This window comes from Borostomias antarcticus (assembly GCF_949987555.1).
Source record: "Borostomias antarcticus genome assembly, chromosome: 1".
Taxonomy (NCBI): domain Eukaryota; kingdom Metazoa; phylum Chordata; class Actinopteri; order Stomiiformes; family Stomiidae; genus Borostomias; species Borostomias antarcticus.
The window spans coordinates 33,663,572-33,681,926 of NC_140234.1; the positions used below are offsets into that span (position 1 = coordinate 33,663,572).

Genomic DNA, 18,355 nt, shown 5'->3' on the forward strand with positions numbered 1-18,355 from the left:
CACCGGGCGCAAATTTTTCCTGCGGCACGGCGAGTTTACATAGAACGTCAACACAATTCGCACGAACTGGGCGGCGGGTGGCGCAAATCGCCGAACTCGGCGGCCAGGATTCCAGGACACCCATTGATCCCACGGCGAGATTGGGCGAACTGGGTGTGAACACAGCATAAGAGTTGCAGTAAAAGAAGCCAGACTTATGGAAAACGGTCTCCGCCTCGTTTATTAATTTACAATATATACGGCATCCAAATATATCACAGTGTGAAGAGGCAATTGCTGGATTCTAATACCCTGTTGCTTCACATAATGATATGACACAGCCAGTCCTCGCAAATCAACTCGCAATGAACGTAAGGTACGACTGACAGTGATATACCACGACATGAAAACAATACTTTTGGAGTTGAGGACAATCTGGCTATCATACATAGGTTTGACAGCTGGACGATTTATATGTTGCACAGCAAATATGCAGTAGCCTACACTTCGCTCATTGCTATCTAGCAATATCGGGTAGCTACAGTCATAGATATATGGGTACAGTAGGCTATGGAATTAGCTAGTTTGGGTTGCTAGGATCATTGTTTGGTTGCTAGGTCGTATCCAGGGTTGAGAGACATTGCTGAAAGAAAAGGTAACGGACACTTTCCATTTCACTTATGGTTCCAAACCCATGTTAACTATTGGATGTCATCGCTGTTCCTCCAAGAAATATGATATTCAATTTGTAATTCCATAGCAACGTGATTTAGCAGTGAGGGACTACTGTATAATGACACTGAGCAATGAGCAACACATAAATAACATTTCTTTATATTTTAATGTAGAAAATGCGAGTAAATGGCACATATTTATTTGTTTTTGGCATGTGGGGCCATGGTATAAGCGGGATAATCAACTCATAGGTGTGTGTTAAACGGTTTTAAGGCACTTCGCGGAGGCTGTGTGCCACATTGAGTTACTCCATAGGGCGTAGTAGAGCTAGTGTGTGTCAGCAAGCTCCTGGTAGCTGGAGGTAGTAGGTATAGTGCTTGGGGTGGTTAGTCTCATCTCATGTCTTCAAGAAGTACTACAACAATCCTCCCACCTAAGCACTTATTGTATTATATTATATTGCACTGTACTTTAGATTGTGATTCTTGCACTTTGCCTTAAGCACTAGATTATGCTCTTAGTCACTTGTTTTAGAAAGAAGATGCACTTGTGAGTTCTGGCAAGTAGTAGTACATTGGCTCTTCCTACGTTAAATGCAATTATTGTTAGTCGCTTTGGATAAAATCGTCTGCTAAATGACTGTAATGTAATGTAATGTAGTCTGCTCTGTGCTTTTCGAATACAGGCCCTCCCCTCCTGGGTGGCTGACAGGCAGGTGAGGGAGGACTTTGCTGCCGTGTGGTCCACCTTCCCTCTATGCCCCTACTATAGATAGAATGAAAGAGACATAGAACACCTACAGATGCATCAAAATGATCCCCAGTCTCTCGTTAAGCTAGCAAGAGGGAAGCGTTTCCCTTTGAAGACCTTTTCACAAATCCCTTCTGTGTCTGAGAGGATAAGATATTTGAGGAGTGAGGAATACTCTGTTTATGGGTAAATTATAGACAAGGTCACAAAGGCTGAAAAAAAAGCCTTTTATTGTGTCGTTACTCACAGTGTTCCTGGTTATCTCAGTTAAAGTGGGAAAAGGAAGAACAACAATAGCTTGAAGGACAAAGTTAACGTTTGTGAAGATGATTTTTAATTAGACCTACTTCCTCATTTGAAATAAGAGAGCTGCTGTGAATGGGAAGTGTGACACTACTATCACAGCAATTAGTGTCCTGATGGAAATGGCTGTCACATGGAACAAGGTGCTGGGAGCTCCATGCTGGGGAAGTTCTTAACTTCCACATGTGTCAACCTGTAGACAGCAGCATGGGAAAGTGAAATACACCTCTCCGCTGCGCGTCGGGTGGTTCTTCGCCTCCACGTCGTGCCTTAAAACCGTTTAACGCACACCTACTCGTTGATTATCCCTTACATATTCCTCAGACAGCAGGTCTGAACACTATAATGGGAAGAACACAGCTTATCGTGTACCTAACAACAGGGTTGGTGTACAGTACTTAACAGGTTTGTGTCACCTGCGCCCAGTAAGAGCAGGTGAGCCCTTGCAGACCAGAGCTTGGTGCGAGAGCTGTGGAAGGGCCAGTTGCTACACGACCACAGACCCCTGGGTAGGCCCTATGTCTCGTCTCCAGGGCGACCAAACACAAACGCATTCCTCAAGCTGAAAATGGACGACCCCTGTCCAGTCAGAAAAAAGGAAAAAACTTTGCTTCAACTGCATTTATTTTCTAGCTCAACACCAGTAAACAATTCCTGCTACCAAGACTGTTGCAACAACAAATAGCAACAAAAATGTTTTTGGGTATTCAAATTACACACAAAACATGAAAAGAGAGGTGTATTTCACTTTCCCATGCTGCTGTCTACAGGTTGACACATGTGGAAGTTAAGAACTTCCCCAGCATGGAGCTCCCAGCACCTTGTTCCATGTGACAGCCATTTCCATCAGGACACTAATTGCTGTGATAGTAGTGTCACACTTCCCATTCACAGCAGCTCTCTTATTTCAAATGAGGAAGTAGGTCTAATTAAAAATCATCTTCACAAACGTTAACTTTGTCCTTCAAGCTATTGTTGTTTTTCCTTCTCCCACTTTAACTGAGATAACCAGGAACACTGTGAGTAACGACACAATAAAAGTAGGAATGCACCGATGCATCGGCCGAACATCGGCATCGGCCGATGTTGGCCTTGTTGACTGCCATCGGCCCATCGGCAAATAAAATGACATTCACCGATGGTAGTGGCCGATGTTATGTCGCAACAATTACGGCTTTTTTTGTTGCAAAACGTAGCCTACCCAGCTGCAGATTCAGAGAAGATCCATGACTTAACACTGCAAACGCACGTGTAGTTTGCTTTCCAATTAAAGTTAAATAAAAATCTGCGTTTTGGAACCACACTTCATTTCTTTGTTTCCCTGGCACAAAAGGGGGAATAAAAATAAAATAAAGTAAACATCGGCCATCGGCATCGGCCATCGGCCGGATTGTTATTTTAAACATCGGCATCGGCCCAGAATTTTGCAATCGGTGCATCCCTAAATAAAAGGCTTTTTGTTCAGCCTTTGTGACCTTGTCTATTATCTACCCATAAACAGAGTATTCCTCACTCCTCAAATATCTTATCCTATCAGACAGAGAAGTGATTTGTGAAAAGGTCTTCAAAGGGAAACGCTTCCCTCTTGCTAGCTTAACGAGAGACTGGGGATCCTTTTGATGCCTCTGTAGGTGTTCTATGTCTCTTTCATTCTATCTATAGTAGGGGCATAGAGGGAAGGTGGACCACACGGCAGCAAAAGTCCTCCCTCACCTGCCTGTCAGACACCCAGGAGGGGAGGGCCTGTATTCGAAAAGCACAGAGCAGACTAACCACCCCAAGCACTATACCTACTACCTCCAGCTACCAGGAGCTTGCTGACTCACACTAGCTCTACTACGCCCTATGGAGTAACTCAATGTGGCACTAGGTCAGGTCACTCCCTACACAACAGAGAGGCCAGATCACATCAGAGGAAACAAACTGAGCGCTTCCTTAGTGATGTAGAAAGCCACCTTCATGACTTTGTAACTGATTTTATATAATAGTCCAAGTAATGTAGCCAACCAGGGATGAATCACAGTGTGACTTCATAGTCTGCAAAAACATGCAAGACACATACTGTACAAGACATGCAAGATCATAAATATAATGCTAGTTTTGTCTCCCTGGGAGACAGTGAGTATAGGCGAATATAACGACATGTAATGAGGTAAGAAGAATATAAAACAGTTTATATGTCATTATAAGTAAGTAAACTGCATAAATCTTTATACTCAACATATTACGACAAGGTTCTGTGTAACACGCTCTGATGGACCACACACACACACACGATACTTGAATTACATGGCTCCTCCTTGAGACTATGAAGGAAAGCACTAAAATGTTTATGTGCAAACAAGCGGTGGAGCCATTAGAGCGCCCTGCACACGTGCCTGGAGATCAGCAAGAGAAGCAAGGCGCCTCTAATTTATCAGTTGTTGACTTAACAGAGGAGACGCTTAATGACAACAAAAGCTCAAGGAGTCAGTGGGTGAAAGGAGACCAATATCACACAGAGAATGTGATCCTGGCCTAAACCGCCAACACATCCTTCAATCACTCCACACACCATTTCTGCTGAAATGTTGAATTATGGAGCGAACAACAGTGCAGGGGAATACAACAGATGGGTTGAAAGACGAGATCTCTCCAGGACAGTGGCCTAAGGGAGATGCTTTAACTTTCATCTCTGTGTTTTTAAAGTTACTCTGTGACTCGTCTAGACTAGCACATACACAGTCTGCATGCGTGATAACAGTGCTATGTTTAGTCTCAAACACCGGTGTAAGAAGCTAGCTGAACTTCCTTACTGTAACTCAGTACTAAGCTCTGCGTTAGCTGGAGTTACACTGTGTTCTCAAAGGAGAGTATCAGAAGATATTTTCCGACTGTGTGTTGATAAACATAAATGGAATGGAATGCACAACAGTACATCAAGATAAATGACATACACAAGATCAGATAGTGTTCATCAGCCTTGGTATGCTGCAGTAACATACTAGACAGCTGAACTACTATGGTGGAGGAGGCTGTCACTTTATACCAGTGAAGGTTACTGCTATCAACTAGCCTCTTGTTCCACACTGTTTATGACTTCGGGGCCCACTGAAATAACCATGTAGTATTTTCTTCAGCATGTGCTTCAGGTTACTGGAGTGCCCCTAAAGAGACTAAGCAATTTAACACACAGCCTCAAAGCCTCTGTGGTTTAGAAGTACCGTAAGCAGAAACACTCCTTGTTGCTAGCTGGTGTCAATTGTGTTTTTGCAGCCAGTTGCGGCCTCTGTCATCGTACCAGTCGGTCTGTTTCCCGGTTCTCCCTCTCAAATACGACTCCAGTCTAACCTGCCTCTGTTCATCCCCCAGTTATTGGCCGAGCTTGTGCACAGCATCTCATGGCTCTGCTTCCTGTATACCCAGCAGCTCTGAGGCGCAGAGATTCAGGTGCTGCTGAGGTCGGGCCTAACCCTGGGGGTTAATTACTCACGCCGCCCTGCGCTCCCCTGTGACAGGTTTAGCGCTTCCTGTTGTGGCACTGACGGTTCCGCAAATAGAAGCCTTTGTAGTGTCCAGTGGACGGATAAATTATTTGGACAGAATGGCTTGGCTTGAACCGAGCCCCGTGCCCACTGTCGTCTGTAGTAAGAATCAAGATTGCCTCACAGGTTTAGAAAAACAACACTGTTTTATATTTCATTGTGAAATAGGCTGAGAGTGCACCAACAAAACATCATCTGAATCTCGATGAGGCTGTTTCATGTTTTATGAGAATTATATTGGTGGGATTCAGAAATGCTTCTCAATACAGTTTCAGTTTTTTACTGTAATGACATATGTGCTTGTTGTTCATAGTAAAGCGGTGTCTTCTAGCTTTGGGAACTCTGTGTTTGTTTGTTTGTTTGTCTTCTAGCTTTGAGAACTCTGTTTGTTTGTGTCAGCGAGGATGAGGCTCCCAAGGCCGGGCCAAAGGAAGTGAGCTATAAACATGCTTGCGTAATCAACCCTCCGTCCTCCTGCATAGCATTTGGTATGACATCACTCTGGCCTTGAGTGTGTGTGTGTGCGTGTGAGAGTGAGTGAGTGTGAGTGCTTGCATCTGTGTGTGTGCGTGCATGCGTGCGTGTCTGTGAATGTTTGTCTTCGTTCCATGAGAGTTGCACCTTACCGAGTATCATCCCTGGTGTGCTGTTTATCTGTGTTGAATATGACAGAGTGAAGTGAATTCCAGTACAGGTGGTGATGTAACTCGTTAAGCAACCTTTCACCCCCTTACCCCCTACTCTAACTAGGAGTGACAGCTTGCAGCATTCAGGCTGTTTCAGTACTAGGACAGCGTACTCTACTGTCTTTCTGTCACTCACTGTCATTGGCCCTTTGGCCCCCAGCTGCTGGCCCCCAGTACGCACCAGGAGATCAAGTGGACATAGACAAATCCTTGTCCTTGGCAACAAGCAACCATCTGGGCTTCTTGACAGTGTCGCAAACGTGCCTGGTTTCCTGGAGAAGTCTCAGGACTCAGATCTATTATTGTCTCTCGTAAGGTTGTTATTGTGTGCACGGCCACTGCAATAACGCAATACTGCACTGTGTTGAATCCAATGCATTTTTTTTTCCTTCTCACTGAAACTTGTAAGAGCCTGCACTGTTTAAGATCCAAAGACCTTGCTAATGTGCATCTTATGAAACAGATGGGCATCACTATTCAGTAGGCTACTGCATTACCAGACTCAGTCTCAGAACTTTATGTCCAGCTGTCTTAATGTGCTGGTATGGGTGGGTTTTAAACTTCCATTCCTTCCTTAAGTGGCTGAAGAGCCCTGGAGAGTGACGCCCTGCAGCAGTAAATGGGAAAGAGAGAGAAGTGTACAGGCGTCTCGCTAATGATCTCTTAAGTGTCTGAGCCGCTGCCATATGGACGTTGAACAGCCAGTAGCCTATGTCTGGACGCATAGACCTGCTGTGCATCTCAGCATTTCCTAGGGGTCTCGCTCCACTTTTCCTTCCAAGATGCCTGCCATACTGTAAAGTGTTATTGGCTAATGGTAATTGCAACAAATGAACATATCTGAATGCTGATTTTGTAGGCTAGGGAAAGATATTATAGCCTACAAATCGTATTTTATAGCCTAGGCCTTGCATTCTATACGATCTTACATTTGAGAGGCTAGGCTATAATTATTTAGGAATTACGCATCCTGAGTGTACAAAATTAGTCAATGGTATGCTATCATTCTCTCCAGTAGCCTAAAGGGCGTCTGGTAGCCTACGGTAAAACGTCCAAGTGTCCACCTCGGGAGCGCGGATGAGGGTGTCTGCCTTGATTAATATCAGAGAAGCCATATGAATGCACAATAGAGATACGAGATGGCCCTCGATTCGAATTTGAATTGACCCGAGTATATCTATGGCGGTAACTTTAAACTTTAAAACATGACTACCGCATTTCCCATTCCCTGCCGCTCTAACTAATAACATTATTCTACAGAGCGTCGCCTCCAGCTACAGTATACAGTATAGCATGCACCACTCCAGGTCAGGATAATCAGGTTACTTACTTTTCAGCGCCGTAATTAACATGTTTCCGTCTTTGATAAGTTCTTTGATGAATTTATTTGTCCGGTCCAGCTCAATTTCATGGCATTTTAGGCGTTCTCTGAAATCGGGGCTATCCAAGAAAGAATCGCTGAACTCCAATGTAGGGAGACCCATTATGTAGGCTAGCCTAGCCTACAGACGATCAAGTCCACTAAAAAAAGAGTCCAACAAGAAAAGCCGTGAGCTAGGCTATTGCTCCGTTAGAAACAGAAAAGTATTTGGTTAAAAGTTCATTGCAGTAGGCTATTCATCGTCCAGTGCCGCCGCTGATTCGAACTCAAAGTTGTTGAAACTTTTCCTTCCCCTTTACCCGAACTTCCGATAGGCTCCTAGCAGGTTACGTCTAGCCTACAATGTTTAGTGCCTATCAGCCTATAACATAACTAGTGATTGTGTGACTCCTACTGGTTAGTTTTGGACGTGGGCGCTCTTAACTTTGTAAAAGTGACCTAATAAAGTGAGGGGTTTCCAAGGAATACGTTGGTTCAAACTTAAATGGTTCATGTAGGCTACATTCCACTGTAGCCTACAGTTGTAGCCCCCCACCTTTTATATAAAAACACTTTTTGCACTTAAATCAAAGAGTATGGAATGCCAAGAGGGGACACTCCATTCATCCTGCTATTGAACCAAAACGTCCAGGGGCTGAGTCGGACCGCCGCCATTTTGGACTGTCAAGTTGATTGCACAACCTTTGCTGCACTGTTAGTTGTCAGTGGCATGGACTCACTTTTTCATTTTGACACTTGCGTTTACTAAACAATAAATAATCAGAAATTCCCACTATTACAATCTCACTTTTTTTTTTTGTCTTCATTGAAAATATAAAATAAAATCTGCAGAAATGCAAGTTACTTATTCTATATGCAGTAGACTGATACAGCTACAGTACATCCACACAGGTTTACAAAATGTAAAACTTGACACAAGATTTTCCCTTTTTCACTGAATTTAATTTTATGTTCATACCCATTACAAGCTATAACTTGGCAAGACTTGCCACCTTCAGTAATACCAAGGAGATGTGTCTGGGAGGTAGGATGGGAGCAGCATAAGGCCTGCCTTCAAGCCTGTTATCATGAAGGGGCAGGAAGTGGAACAGGCCACTCACTTTAATACCTGGTAACAATTATTCTCGTCTCTCTCTCCTCAACAAAGCTACACTAATGTTTGTTTTACTGATGACTTATTTTGAGAAATGTTCTGTTTCCTTTCTGGTTTGGCTGAGAGATACGGCGGTTTTCCTCCCACAGGATGTGATGGATTCTGATGCGTAACAATAATTTGACCATGTAGATGACTGATTCTTGGCACGTCTTCCTGTCACACACCACTCTGTTGCACTCACTCAGAATCTTCATACTACTGGTAAATAACCCCCCCCCCCCCCCAAGCCATCTGCGTGTGTCACTGAGGTGATGCTTTTTCGAAAGTTATTTTCCAGGGCTGTGATTAGATCAACTTCTGCCAGGCTGGACACTTTAAGGACCCTTTCTCCTAGGTTGAGATCAGTGTACTGTTTGCAACTCAGAAATTTGTACCGTGGATCATAAGAGACATCTGTGGTCAAGATGTTACACAATGTCTACAATCATACTACCTATTAGTGTTGTCACGATACCAATATTTGACCTGCGTTACTATACCAGCCAAAGTATCACGATACCGCAGCATTTAAATTTTTATTTTATTTTTATGAACATGCAATGTATTTACAGTACATTACAGTACAGTGTAATCATATACGAGTGGTGCATGAATAACATGCATTTAATGCATTACATTGTAGCTCTACAGGTAAGTAAAACGATATTATGCATATTATGAATTATTAATATTAAATATTTAAAACGCATATCTAACAACAACTACAGAATCAGCCATGCAGCGTGCGAATTGCTGGGGGAGATTTCTCCCCCTCTGGTTTTGATATCCCCTCCTCTGATCATTCATTTTTATCGCCGGTGGGGATACGTTTTTATCCCTGCTTCTGGTCAGACTGAATATAGCTACAGTTCCTGTGCCCGCAATTTAGAAAAACTACACTAGCTATTTCAAAAATATGATTTACAACAGCTAGTTCTAACCACGCGTTTGATTGTCATGGCAACTGTCAATCAAGCGCCTACTCTAACTAACTCTAACTCTAACTGAATTGCGAAGACGGGATGTGTCATTATAAGTGAAGAAACAGGGTATTAGAATAGAGCAATTGCCTCTGCACATACATATCTGCATTTCTATCTCTGTCTTGGAAAAATAAAAATTGCCAAAAGAATAATACTGCGTGCGTAATCGCAGGAGGATGATGTGCTTCAGTCAAGTGCAAAACATGGTGTTTGATGCAAGCACACAGGGAACTCCGAAAAAGTCGTGGCATATAATTAGAAACTGACCACATACTGGGAATCAACATATGGTTACTTTCTCACCTGAAAAATTATTCAAACATACTAAAATTAAGCAATAAACCACGAGAGGCCGTGTGTTATAGTGATTTTATAACAGCTAGGGGGCGTTGTTAGGCACGACGCGAACCGGACAGTGTATCCCTCTCTGGGCCACCTACCTGACTCCACTGGTGAAGACCGTGTGTCTCTAGCCCACTCAGGGGCTGAGTTGTGGGGCCCGTGGCGTGGAGAGTGGTGTGCTGGTTAGGCTCCGCTCCCTTGGGTCACAGCTCGTCGGGGATAGTACAGTGACCTCCGGGCAATTTCCATGCATCCACCATTGAAGACTGTGTGTCTCTTGCCCACTCAGGGGCTGAAAAGTGGATTCTGTGGCGTGAATAGTGGCGTGGTTGCGAGGCTCCGCCCCTTTTCGTCATAGCCAGTCAGGGACGGCACAAAAATTACTATTAAAAGTTAAATTACTAAAAAACTATTAAAAATATCAAAAATCTGAATACATCCGGGAAACAGCTAAAGACGATGAACATTTTAAAGTTTAAATAAGGTTTCTAGCACAAAGTATGAAGAAGTAGTTAAGGGCCAAAAAAACTGTGGAGAACAATAAGTAAGAAAGAAATAGTGGGAATATTACAAGTTGGGCTAGCTTCTACAAGCTAGCCCACCAAAATATTAACATTTATTCAAAACGAAGCATCATTCCCTCAATTCCGCCGAGCAAAATAGTTCCTCTAACAAAAGGGTTGCCAAGCAACAGATGCATTGGATGGAATGTTCAGTTGTTTTGAAAAAACACAATGATAGGCCTACAATGCAATGGATCAAATGGGAGGCGCATTAAAGGTGGGGTAGGTAGTTTGATGTCAACAAGGCCTCCGATTGGTCATCTTTTTCAAAAGATCCCGCCCCTCCCTCCTGTCAATCATGATGTAGTCCCTCCCTCCAAACATGACTGGTAGGCGTGGCAAGAGAGACCCTGATTGGTCAATACATTCGGGCGCGGTGCATTCTTTGAATCCAAAATACAGAGGCAGCGGTAAACACGAAGATGCAAGTTTATTCTCAGAGCACTTCTGTTACTGATAGATGAAAGGATATTATGCCAATTTTACCAAATAAAGCAAAAAGCAAACTACCTATCCCACCTTTAATGGGTCAAAGACGTGACACTTATTTTTGTGTGTCCTTTTGGTTAACTTTACATTTTTTAGGTTAAAAATTGAAAATAAACTTAAAGATTACTTGCAAACATTATTTTCTGACAACCTGCCATAAAAAGTTGTGGTTTTAATTCATTTTGAGAGAATTATTGAGTAAAAATGGCAAAAATGTCTAAGTGGTGTAACCATAAAAACTGAATACAGAAAAATTCAAATTGATCAAAAGAGCTGAAAGTCTAAAAAAACAAACATATAAACTAGTTTGGCATAATCTTACATAAGAACTATTTTAAAGTTAATAAAAGAAGTGGAACTATATTGTTCTGGATATTATGAATAATCCGGGGAATCATGTCAGTCAGGTCAACTTACATAAGTGTCTAGATGGTGTAACCACCATATAAGGAGGGTTTTTTTTCTTTACAAGACGACAATTTTGGTGGGAAATGTATCACAGAGAAGGACCCCTCTCTGCTCTTCATGGTTGCATGTCATGTTTAGTAACTCTCTTAGAAATATTGAGATAATTTGACATTGTAGGGTATGGTCAGGTATGATTAGGTTTACATGTCAAATGGTGTAACCAGTGGAAAATGGTGTAACCAGTGAAAACATTGATTATTGATCTTTATCATAAAAACAAGTATTTACTTTAAAAAGTATTTTTGAAAGTAGCTCGGTCAACTAGCTAGCTTTCATGGGTGTCCATGTAAATGCCTGACACATTTGATTTTTAAAGTAAATGTCAAATGGTTTAACCAGTTACACCATTTGAGTCAAATATGATTCCTATTATAAGTCTTTCTGTTTGATGCTTTTTTAGGCAAGGACCAATATTTTATGATGCAGCACAAGGACATTTAGCCATATTAAGAAGAAATGTTTAGTTTATTAGTCAGTTTTATTTATTTTCCAAGTATTCTTTAGAGAAAAGGGGAATTGTCAGACTCAGAGACTCAGAGATGGCCTGCCTAATAAGTCAGATACTTGTCTGCCATTCCATCATTAATACAATATAATAAATGTGGTAAATGTGGATGGTTACACCAATTGACACTGGGTTGTGTCAAATGGTGTAACCAGTGTTTGTTCATGAAAATATGAAATTATACAGGAATATTAATTATATTCCTATTCATATCTAAGCATTATATTCTACTGTAGTGTAAGAACATGTTTTTAGCCATTTTCAAAAACCAAGGTGTTTTCAGCATACCATATGACCTGCTCGATGTTGCAAAACTGGTGAAATATAAAAATTTGAGATCACCCTGATAAAATCTATTCTTAGGTAACATCTTGCAGTTGATTATTATTATGAGTACACCTACATACACACTAAGTTGATGAAATATTGAATATTTACCACTTTTCTCTGGTTACACCACTTGACATTTTCTGGCGCATTTGGTCTTACTTTTTGAAAAAAAAAGTGCAAATGTAATTTCAAATGACATAAAACCAACATAAATACAAAATCCATATATTGGATATTAACACACCTGATGCATGCTTTTAAAACAGTATTTACTCCCCCAAAAAATTTCATCTTTCCCACCCTTATTTGTCACTGACCCTAATACTGAAAATGGAATGATATGCGGTCCCAGTTGTGTGTTACAAATTATTTTAACACGGCTTCCAGCCAATCAGCATCAAGAACCAGAACTAACCGTTGTATAATGACACATTTACAGTTGTAGAGCTAAGATTACAAGGCTGTTTCATTGTGATGTAAAACAAGCGCATTCATTTGTGATTTGTGATGATGCTCTAGCCGCGCGTTTGTCGAGAAATAATCCACACCCTCGAGCCAATCAGAATCCAGTATTCACCCAGGCCATGGTACTGTATAAATAAAAAATATAAGACATATGTTTCAGAGCCAGTACAGTTAAGTGTGGCAAACTTTGTGTGTAATTATGTCTTCTGCTGGAACTAATGAGCTATGAGGATGCAGAGCTCTGAATTAATACCTTGGTAAATGGAGGTAATTAGACTTTAGCCTAATTGGAGCCAGAGGAATCAGTCACATGACATGGAACAGAGAGAAGATAATGATGATGGTCTTGGTTCAGACTGGATTCCGCTGCTTAAATTAGGCCCACCAGTTATGATGAGCATCCTATCATTGTCTCTCCAGTGGCTCTGTGTATGAACTCAATTTGATGTATCTAATTTAAATATTACAGGGAAGGGCTGAAGCTTTGGGTCCTGTTGTGTACTAGTGGGGGAGAGGATGCAAGATCGATTGCTGTCCGTCACAATAATAAAGTGTTTGGTACACAGCATTTCTATCCTGGTCAGACAGACGTAGGGTTAAAGCTTGTCTGATGACGTCTCAGATCATCATCTCGTCTGCAGATGACCATAGAACAGAAAAAACTGTCAAATTATAGCTCTGTAAATGAGCAGTGCAGTGCCCTTTTGTGTTGCTTGAATGGGAATTCAGCAGGAAATTAGACTGTGAAGTATTTTTAGAAAAGAATAACACGCTTTGGGTGGCCAGTAAGAGGCTTAGCTGATTGTAGACTTACCATGGCTGCCGGCATGTGGTGTCTTTCAGGGCAAATCTGTTTAATTACGATGATACCCAATAAGGAAACATGCGCTGTCTCTACCCCACTCAGAAACACACTCTCTCACACACTCTCTCACACACTCTCTCTCACACACACACACACACACACACACACACACACACACACACACACACACACACACACACACACACACACACACACACACACACACACACACACACACACTCATGCACTGCCCCTAACCCTCTCTATAACGTACTCTCACACACTGTCCCTACCCCTCTCAGAAACACACACGCACACACACACACATACACACACTGCCCCTACACCCCTCAGAAACAGGACAATTCTGGATCACACTCATATCAGCCATGAAATCACGGGTCTGTACACAAGAGCAGCATATTCTCCCTCTCTGAAACGCACTCTCACTCACTGTCCTTACCCCTCTCAGAAACAGAACACACACACACACACTTCCCCTAACCCTCTCTGAAACGTGCTCTCACACACTGTCCTTACCCCTCTCAGAAACACACACACACTCATGCACTTCCCCTAACCCTCTCTGAAACGTGCTCTCACACACTGTCCCTACCCCTCTCAGAAACACACACACACACACACACACATACACACACACTGTCTCCACCCATCTCAGAAACACACACATGCATGCACACACACACACACACACACACACACACACACACTGCCCCTACCCCCCTCAGAAACAGGACGATTCTGGATCACACTCATATCAGCCATGAAATCACAGGTCTGTACACAAGAGCAGCATACTCTCTCGCTCTTTGTCTCTCTCTCTCTCTCTCTTTCTCTCTCTCACTGCTTCTGTGAGGGATGAGGAGCCTCAAAACACAGGAAAAAAAAACACAACACACTCACACACACACGCACACACACGTATACACACATGATACAGTACAGTGCACATATAACACATAACCAGTGTGCACAAACACACGCACACACATACACACACACACACGCACACACACACAGAGCCACACAGCCTCCCACACTCTCCCTCTCCTAGTCAGTGCGTTTGCCCAGGGGACCTCTGCCCCCGCCTAATGGAGAATCACTAGTTCAGAAGGAGAGAGGCTTAGTTTTCACGAGAGGATTCGTCTGACGACTGCCGCCGTCGGATATCAATAAGCCATGCATAAAACGCATCGATTAGCCTTTCCCATGCGTGCGGGTTATTTGCGAGTCAAGCACCCTTTGATTAGATTTCTTCTGACGTCAGCGTATTTCTGCGTGAGGAGCACTGCAGCGCGGGGACGGAGTGTGTGTGTGTTGTTGGCGTGTGTGTGAGTGTGAGTGTATTACATCCATGTGAATCTTGGTCTCCTGCTACGCTGGCGGCCTTCGGGGGGGGGGGGGGGGGGGTGGAGGGGGGCGGGGTCACTGTCTCATCAATGTAACATGCAAAGGAACACAATGCATTAGTGGGAACACGCTGCCAAGATATAATGGCTGTGTGTACTTCCCTGGCCACAGAAAGGAACCCAGGAAACGGTGATGCTTGGAGGGGGGGTGGGGGGTTGAAGCATAATTTTACCGGCATATTGCCAAACGGGCCTACCGGGCCCAGGCCCAGGGGCCCAAGAGCATGGGGTCCCTAAGCAAGAGTCTCTGAATGAACGTGAAATCGTTATTAACTTTGCATTTCTTGTCTCATACAAGAAAGAAACCAACCAACCAAATGATGCCTTTTAAGTGAATGTTTATCCCCTCTGTTTATCTAGGACTTTAGGGGCCCTTCAGCTCTTGTGGGGAGAAATCCAAAAACACAAGTCCTTTTTGGATTTCTCCCCCCACAGAGTTGAGGTCCTTCAAGTCAAAACTGAGCTGGGAAAACTGCTTTTATTTTGCTCCTAGAGCATGGGACCAGATTCAAGAGATCTTCAAATTGGAGGCCGTCTCATTGGGCAAATTCAAAAACCTCTCCCGTGTGCCACAGTGTGGAACGCAGAGCTTTATAAACGATGCTTCTCATTGTCAGGGAGATTGCTTGTAAATGCAAACTATTGTCTCCCCATTAGCAGTCGACAATGGCGGTGTCAATGCTACTGTACGCCTGCCCCCTTTATTTTAATGTTAAGGTAATTGCACAATTTCCGGCCACGGCTGAGCATACTGTAGCTCCTGTCGAGCTGGGGAGCCATCAGCGTTTTGTTTTCTTCAGCCAGTGATTAATGACCCTAATTGAGATTAATTTCTAATCTATTACAGGCTGTAGCATTTAGTATCCGACGAGACCCCTCCTCCGCCTCTGTGTGTGCGTCTCGGCTGAGAGTGACCTGCAAAGGCCGCCGCTGCCGCCACCGTTGCTTCCCGGTTACCACTCCCGTGTCCAGATGTGCTGTGAAATGGGCCTGATTACAGTATTTCCTCCTCCAAACGTCCCCGCTGCAGCGCGAGGGAGCCCAGCGCTGCCTGCGCCACGTTAGTGCCTTCCTGTTCCTCCGCCTGCGATGGCGAGGAAGGGATGTGGCCAGCGTAGTGGTTTAGCATGTCGCTGCTCCACCACCATTAAGTGTGCCGCCAGGTCAGAAAACAAAGCCCCTCCTCCACAGAGGATGCTCTTACTAAGGGGTGGGGGTGCGATGCTGAAACTGCTCTGCATCGCCCGGGGTCCTGAGGCTGCTGAGTTCAACCCCAGCGACGCAGCTGTGCTGTGCAGCCCCGCGCCTTTTGCTCTCTCAAATCCTCGCCTAGCAGAGTTAAGAGAGTTGCTCGATTGTGGAGAACCTGTTTTCCTTCACCGCCTCTGTGACCTTCACGGAGAGGGACCTGTCTTGTTAGGAGCCCAGGCACAGCGGCAGCTCCAGGTGATGAATTAGGAAGCCCAGCCTCCCCAGCTTGGTAAGCAAACCTTGTTTGTGTTCTGCCCTGTATTTTCTCTTTAATTTGGACCTGTGGACACTCAAGGGGCTCTCATCCACTCCATGCCCCTGTCAGGACAGATAAAGGGCTCTGCTGTGGCCGGCCCCGCCAGTCAGCTCATCTAATATCTCCACACTGAAGTGACATTTTAGCACATCAAGAATCATTACATCAATTGAAGGACTGCAAATCCAGTGTTGGAGGGATTTAAGAGCCCGGCGGGGGAAGCCTTTGTTCTTGTCTTTAAACCGGATTGAAGACCCAGGTTACCACTTGAAGTGCTGGCAGCTGCGTTTGATTTTCAGTTCTTCAAATGAATCACAAAAAGACCTTTAATATTGTGTTCATGTGTGTGTGTGTGTATGTGTATGTGCGCGCAAGTGTGTGTGCATGTGAGCTCTGGCGTATGTGTTTTGTGCCTAATAGGCTGGTAGTGTGATGTCTTTATATGTTATTCCCTGGACAGGGTGTGTGATTCACGGAAGCTCCCGGTCTCCACACCCCTCTGATGGCCTCTCACCCCAGGCCCAGCATGCAGGATTACCTGTGGTGAGAACAGGATGCAGCCACACCTGCTGATCCACTAAAAATAGAAACACTGTGAGCTCATAATTACAGATGGGATATTCTTCTCTACATATGTATGTGTGTATTACTTTTGTTGAAATAGTATGCTGGTATATAGTTAATGCACCCTGGACTAAATACAATCTACAACTAGAGGGGCTTGCACTCAGAGTGCAGACCTCCGGCCCTGTCCCCCCCCCCCCCCCTCAACTGCTCCCCCCCCGCTCTCTACCTTTCCTCCCACCACCACCTCTCATGTGCTGTGCTCTCCTACTGGCTTTTTGAATTGGTTACTGTAGCACCACCTGTAGTTTCCTCTTTCTGCTTGACATCTTTCCTCTCCAATTTCCAAAACGTTGCTAGTTTTGTGAAGACCATTCACATTCATTAACAGCCAAGCAGAGCAGTAGTGGAGGGAGGAGTGGGCTGGTTCAGAGTCTGCAGACAGTAGTTTACAAGATGTACATGTGAGATGGCTGGAGGCATGGAGCCAATGACATGTTAAATCTATAGTGTATAGTCGAGATATAGTTTTCTATGAAGTCAATCATTTTAATGTGCAAACCCTTTATTTCCATCCACCTGAAAGTGTCTGCAGTTTACTTTGAATGCTTGAAGTTTACATTATCGTTTATATGCAAGTTGAGACACTAGTCTATATAACAGGTGTCACTGTGTTGCTTGGAAGTATTGCCTTTACACTCACTTGCCCATGCTGGGTTCGATCTTGGCTGTAGAGAAATCATCACACTTCACACTAACAGATAGTATACATAAAGCATTAAACATGGTAATTTAGCGGACTCTATTGAGGTAGCCTACAGAATGCATCGCTTCAACTATCCACACGAATGAGAAATATAACGTTATGGTCTATTCCATTTGTCTCGGGAGGTGCAAGTGGGAACTGGCAATGGTCACTCCCGAGGTGAGCGAGCCTACAGAATGCATCGCTTCAACTATCCACACGAATGATAAATATAACATTATGGTGCATTCTTTCTGTCTCGGGAGGTGCGAGTGGGAACTGTCACTCCCGAGGTGAGCGTTCCAGTTGCAACAGCTGATCTTGTTATCAACAGCTAACTAGTAGCTCTAGCCTTTGTTAGCACTAAGTGGTATTGTGCGCACAAAACACCATAATCAGCAATAGCTTTAGCAGCTTGTTTGTCGCTCTCTACACTGCAGCCAGTAGTCTCGTCAGGCGCAAGGCGAAATTTAAATGTTGCTGATTTAAATAATAACAATGCTGCAGCATCATCTTCCATCCGCCGAACGGAAAAATTATGGTAGGTGGGCTCTAGCGTTCTACCTTCCGGATCGAGCTGAAAAAGTAAATAGACACCAGCCTGTTGATGCGAGCATAACTGAAGATGTCTGGATCATGGATGTATTATAAGAAGTGGATAAGGCATGCAAAGATGGCGGCCCATTCAATCCAATGAAAGTTGCTCAGTGGCGCATGAAGCAAGCC

At 43.8% G+C, this 18,355-nt stretch overlaps 1 protein-coding gene across 3 annotated transcripts in view; it reads right to left on the reverse strand.

The window, feature by feature from the left end:
• Positions 1-7,586, reverse strand: part of arhgap42b (Rho GTPase activating protein 42b) — a 70,787-nt gene extending 63,201 nt beyond the window's left edge. For all 3 annotated transcript variants that reach the window (XM_084446178.1, XM_084446177.1, XM_084446176.1), the window contains exon 1: positions 7,248-7,586. In XM_084446178.1, the coding sequence (XP_084302304.1) occupies positions 7,248-7,401 (154 nt within the window). In that variant the 5' untranslated portion in view covers positions 7,402-7,586. The remainder of the gene's footprint in view (positions 1-7,247) is intronic.
• Positions 7,587-18,355: the final 10,769 nt, after the last annotated feature.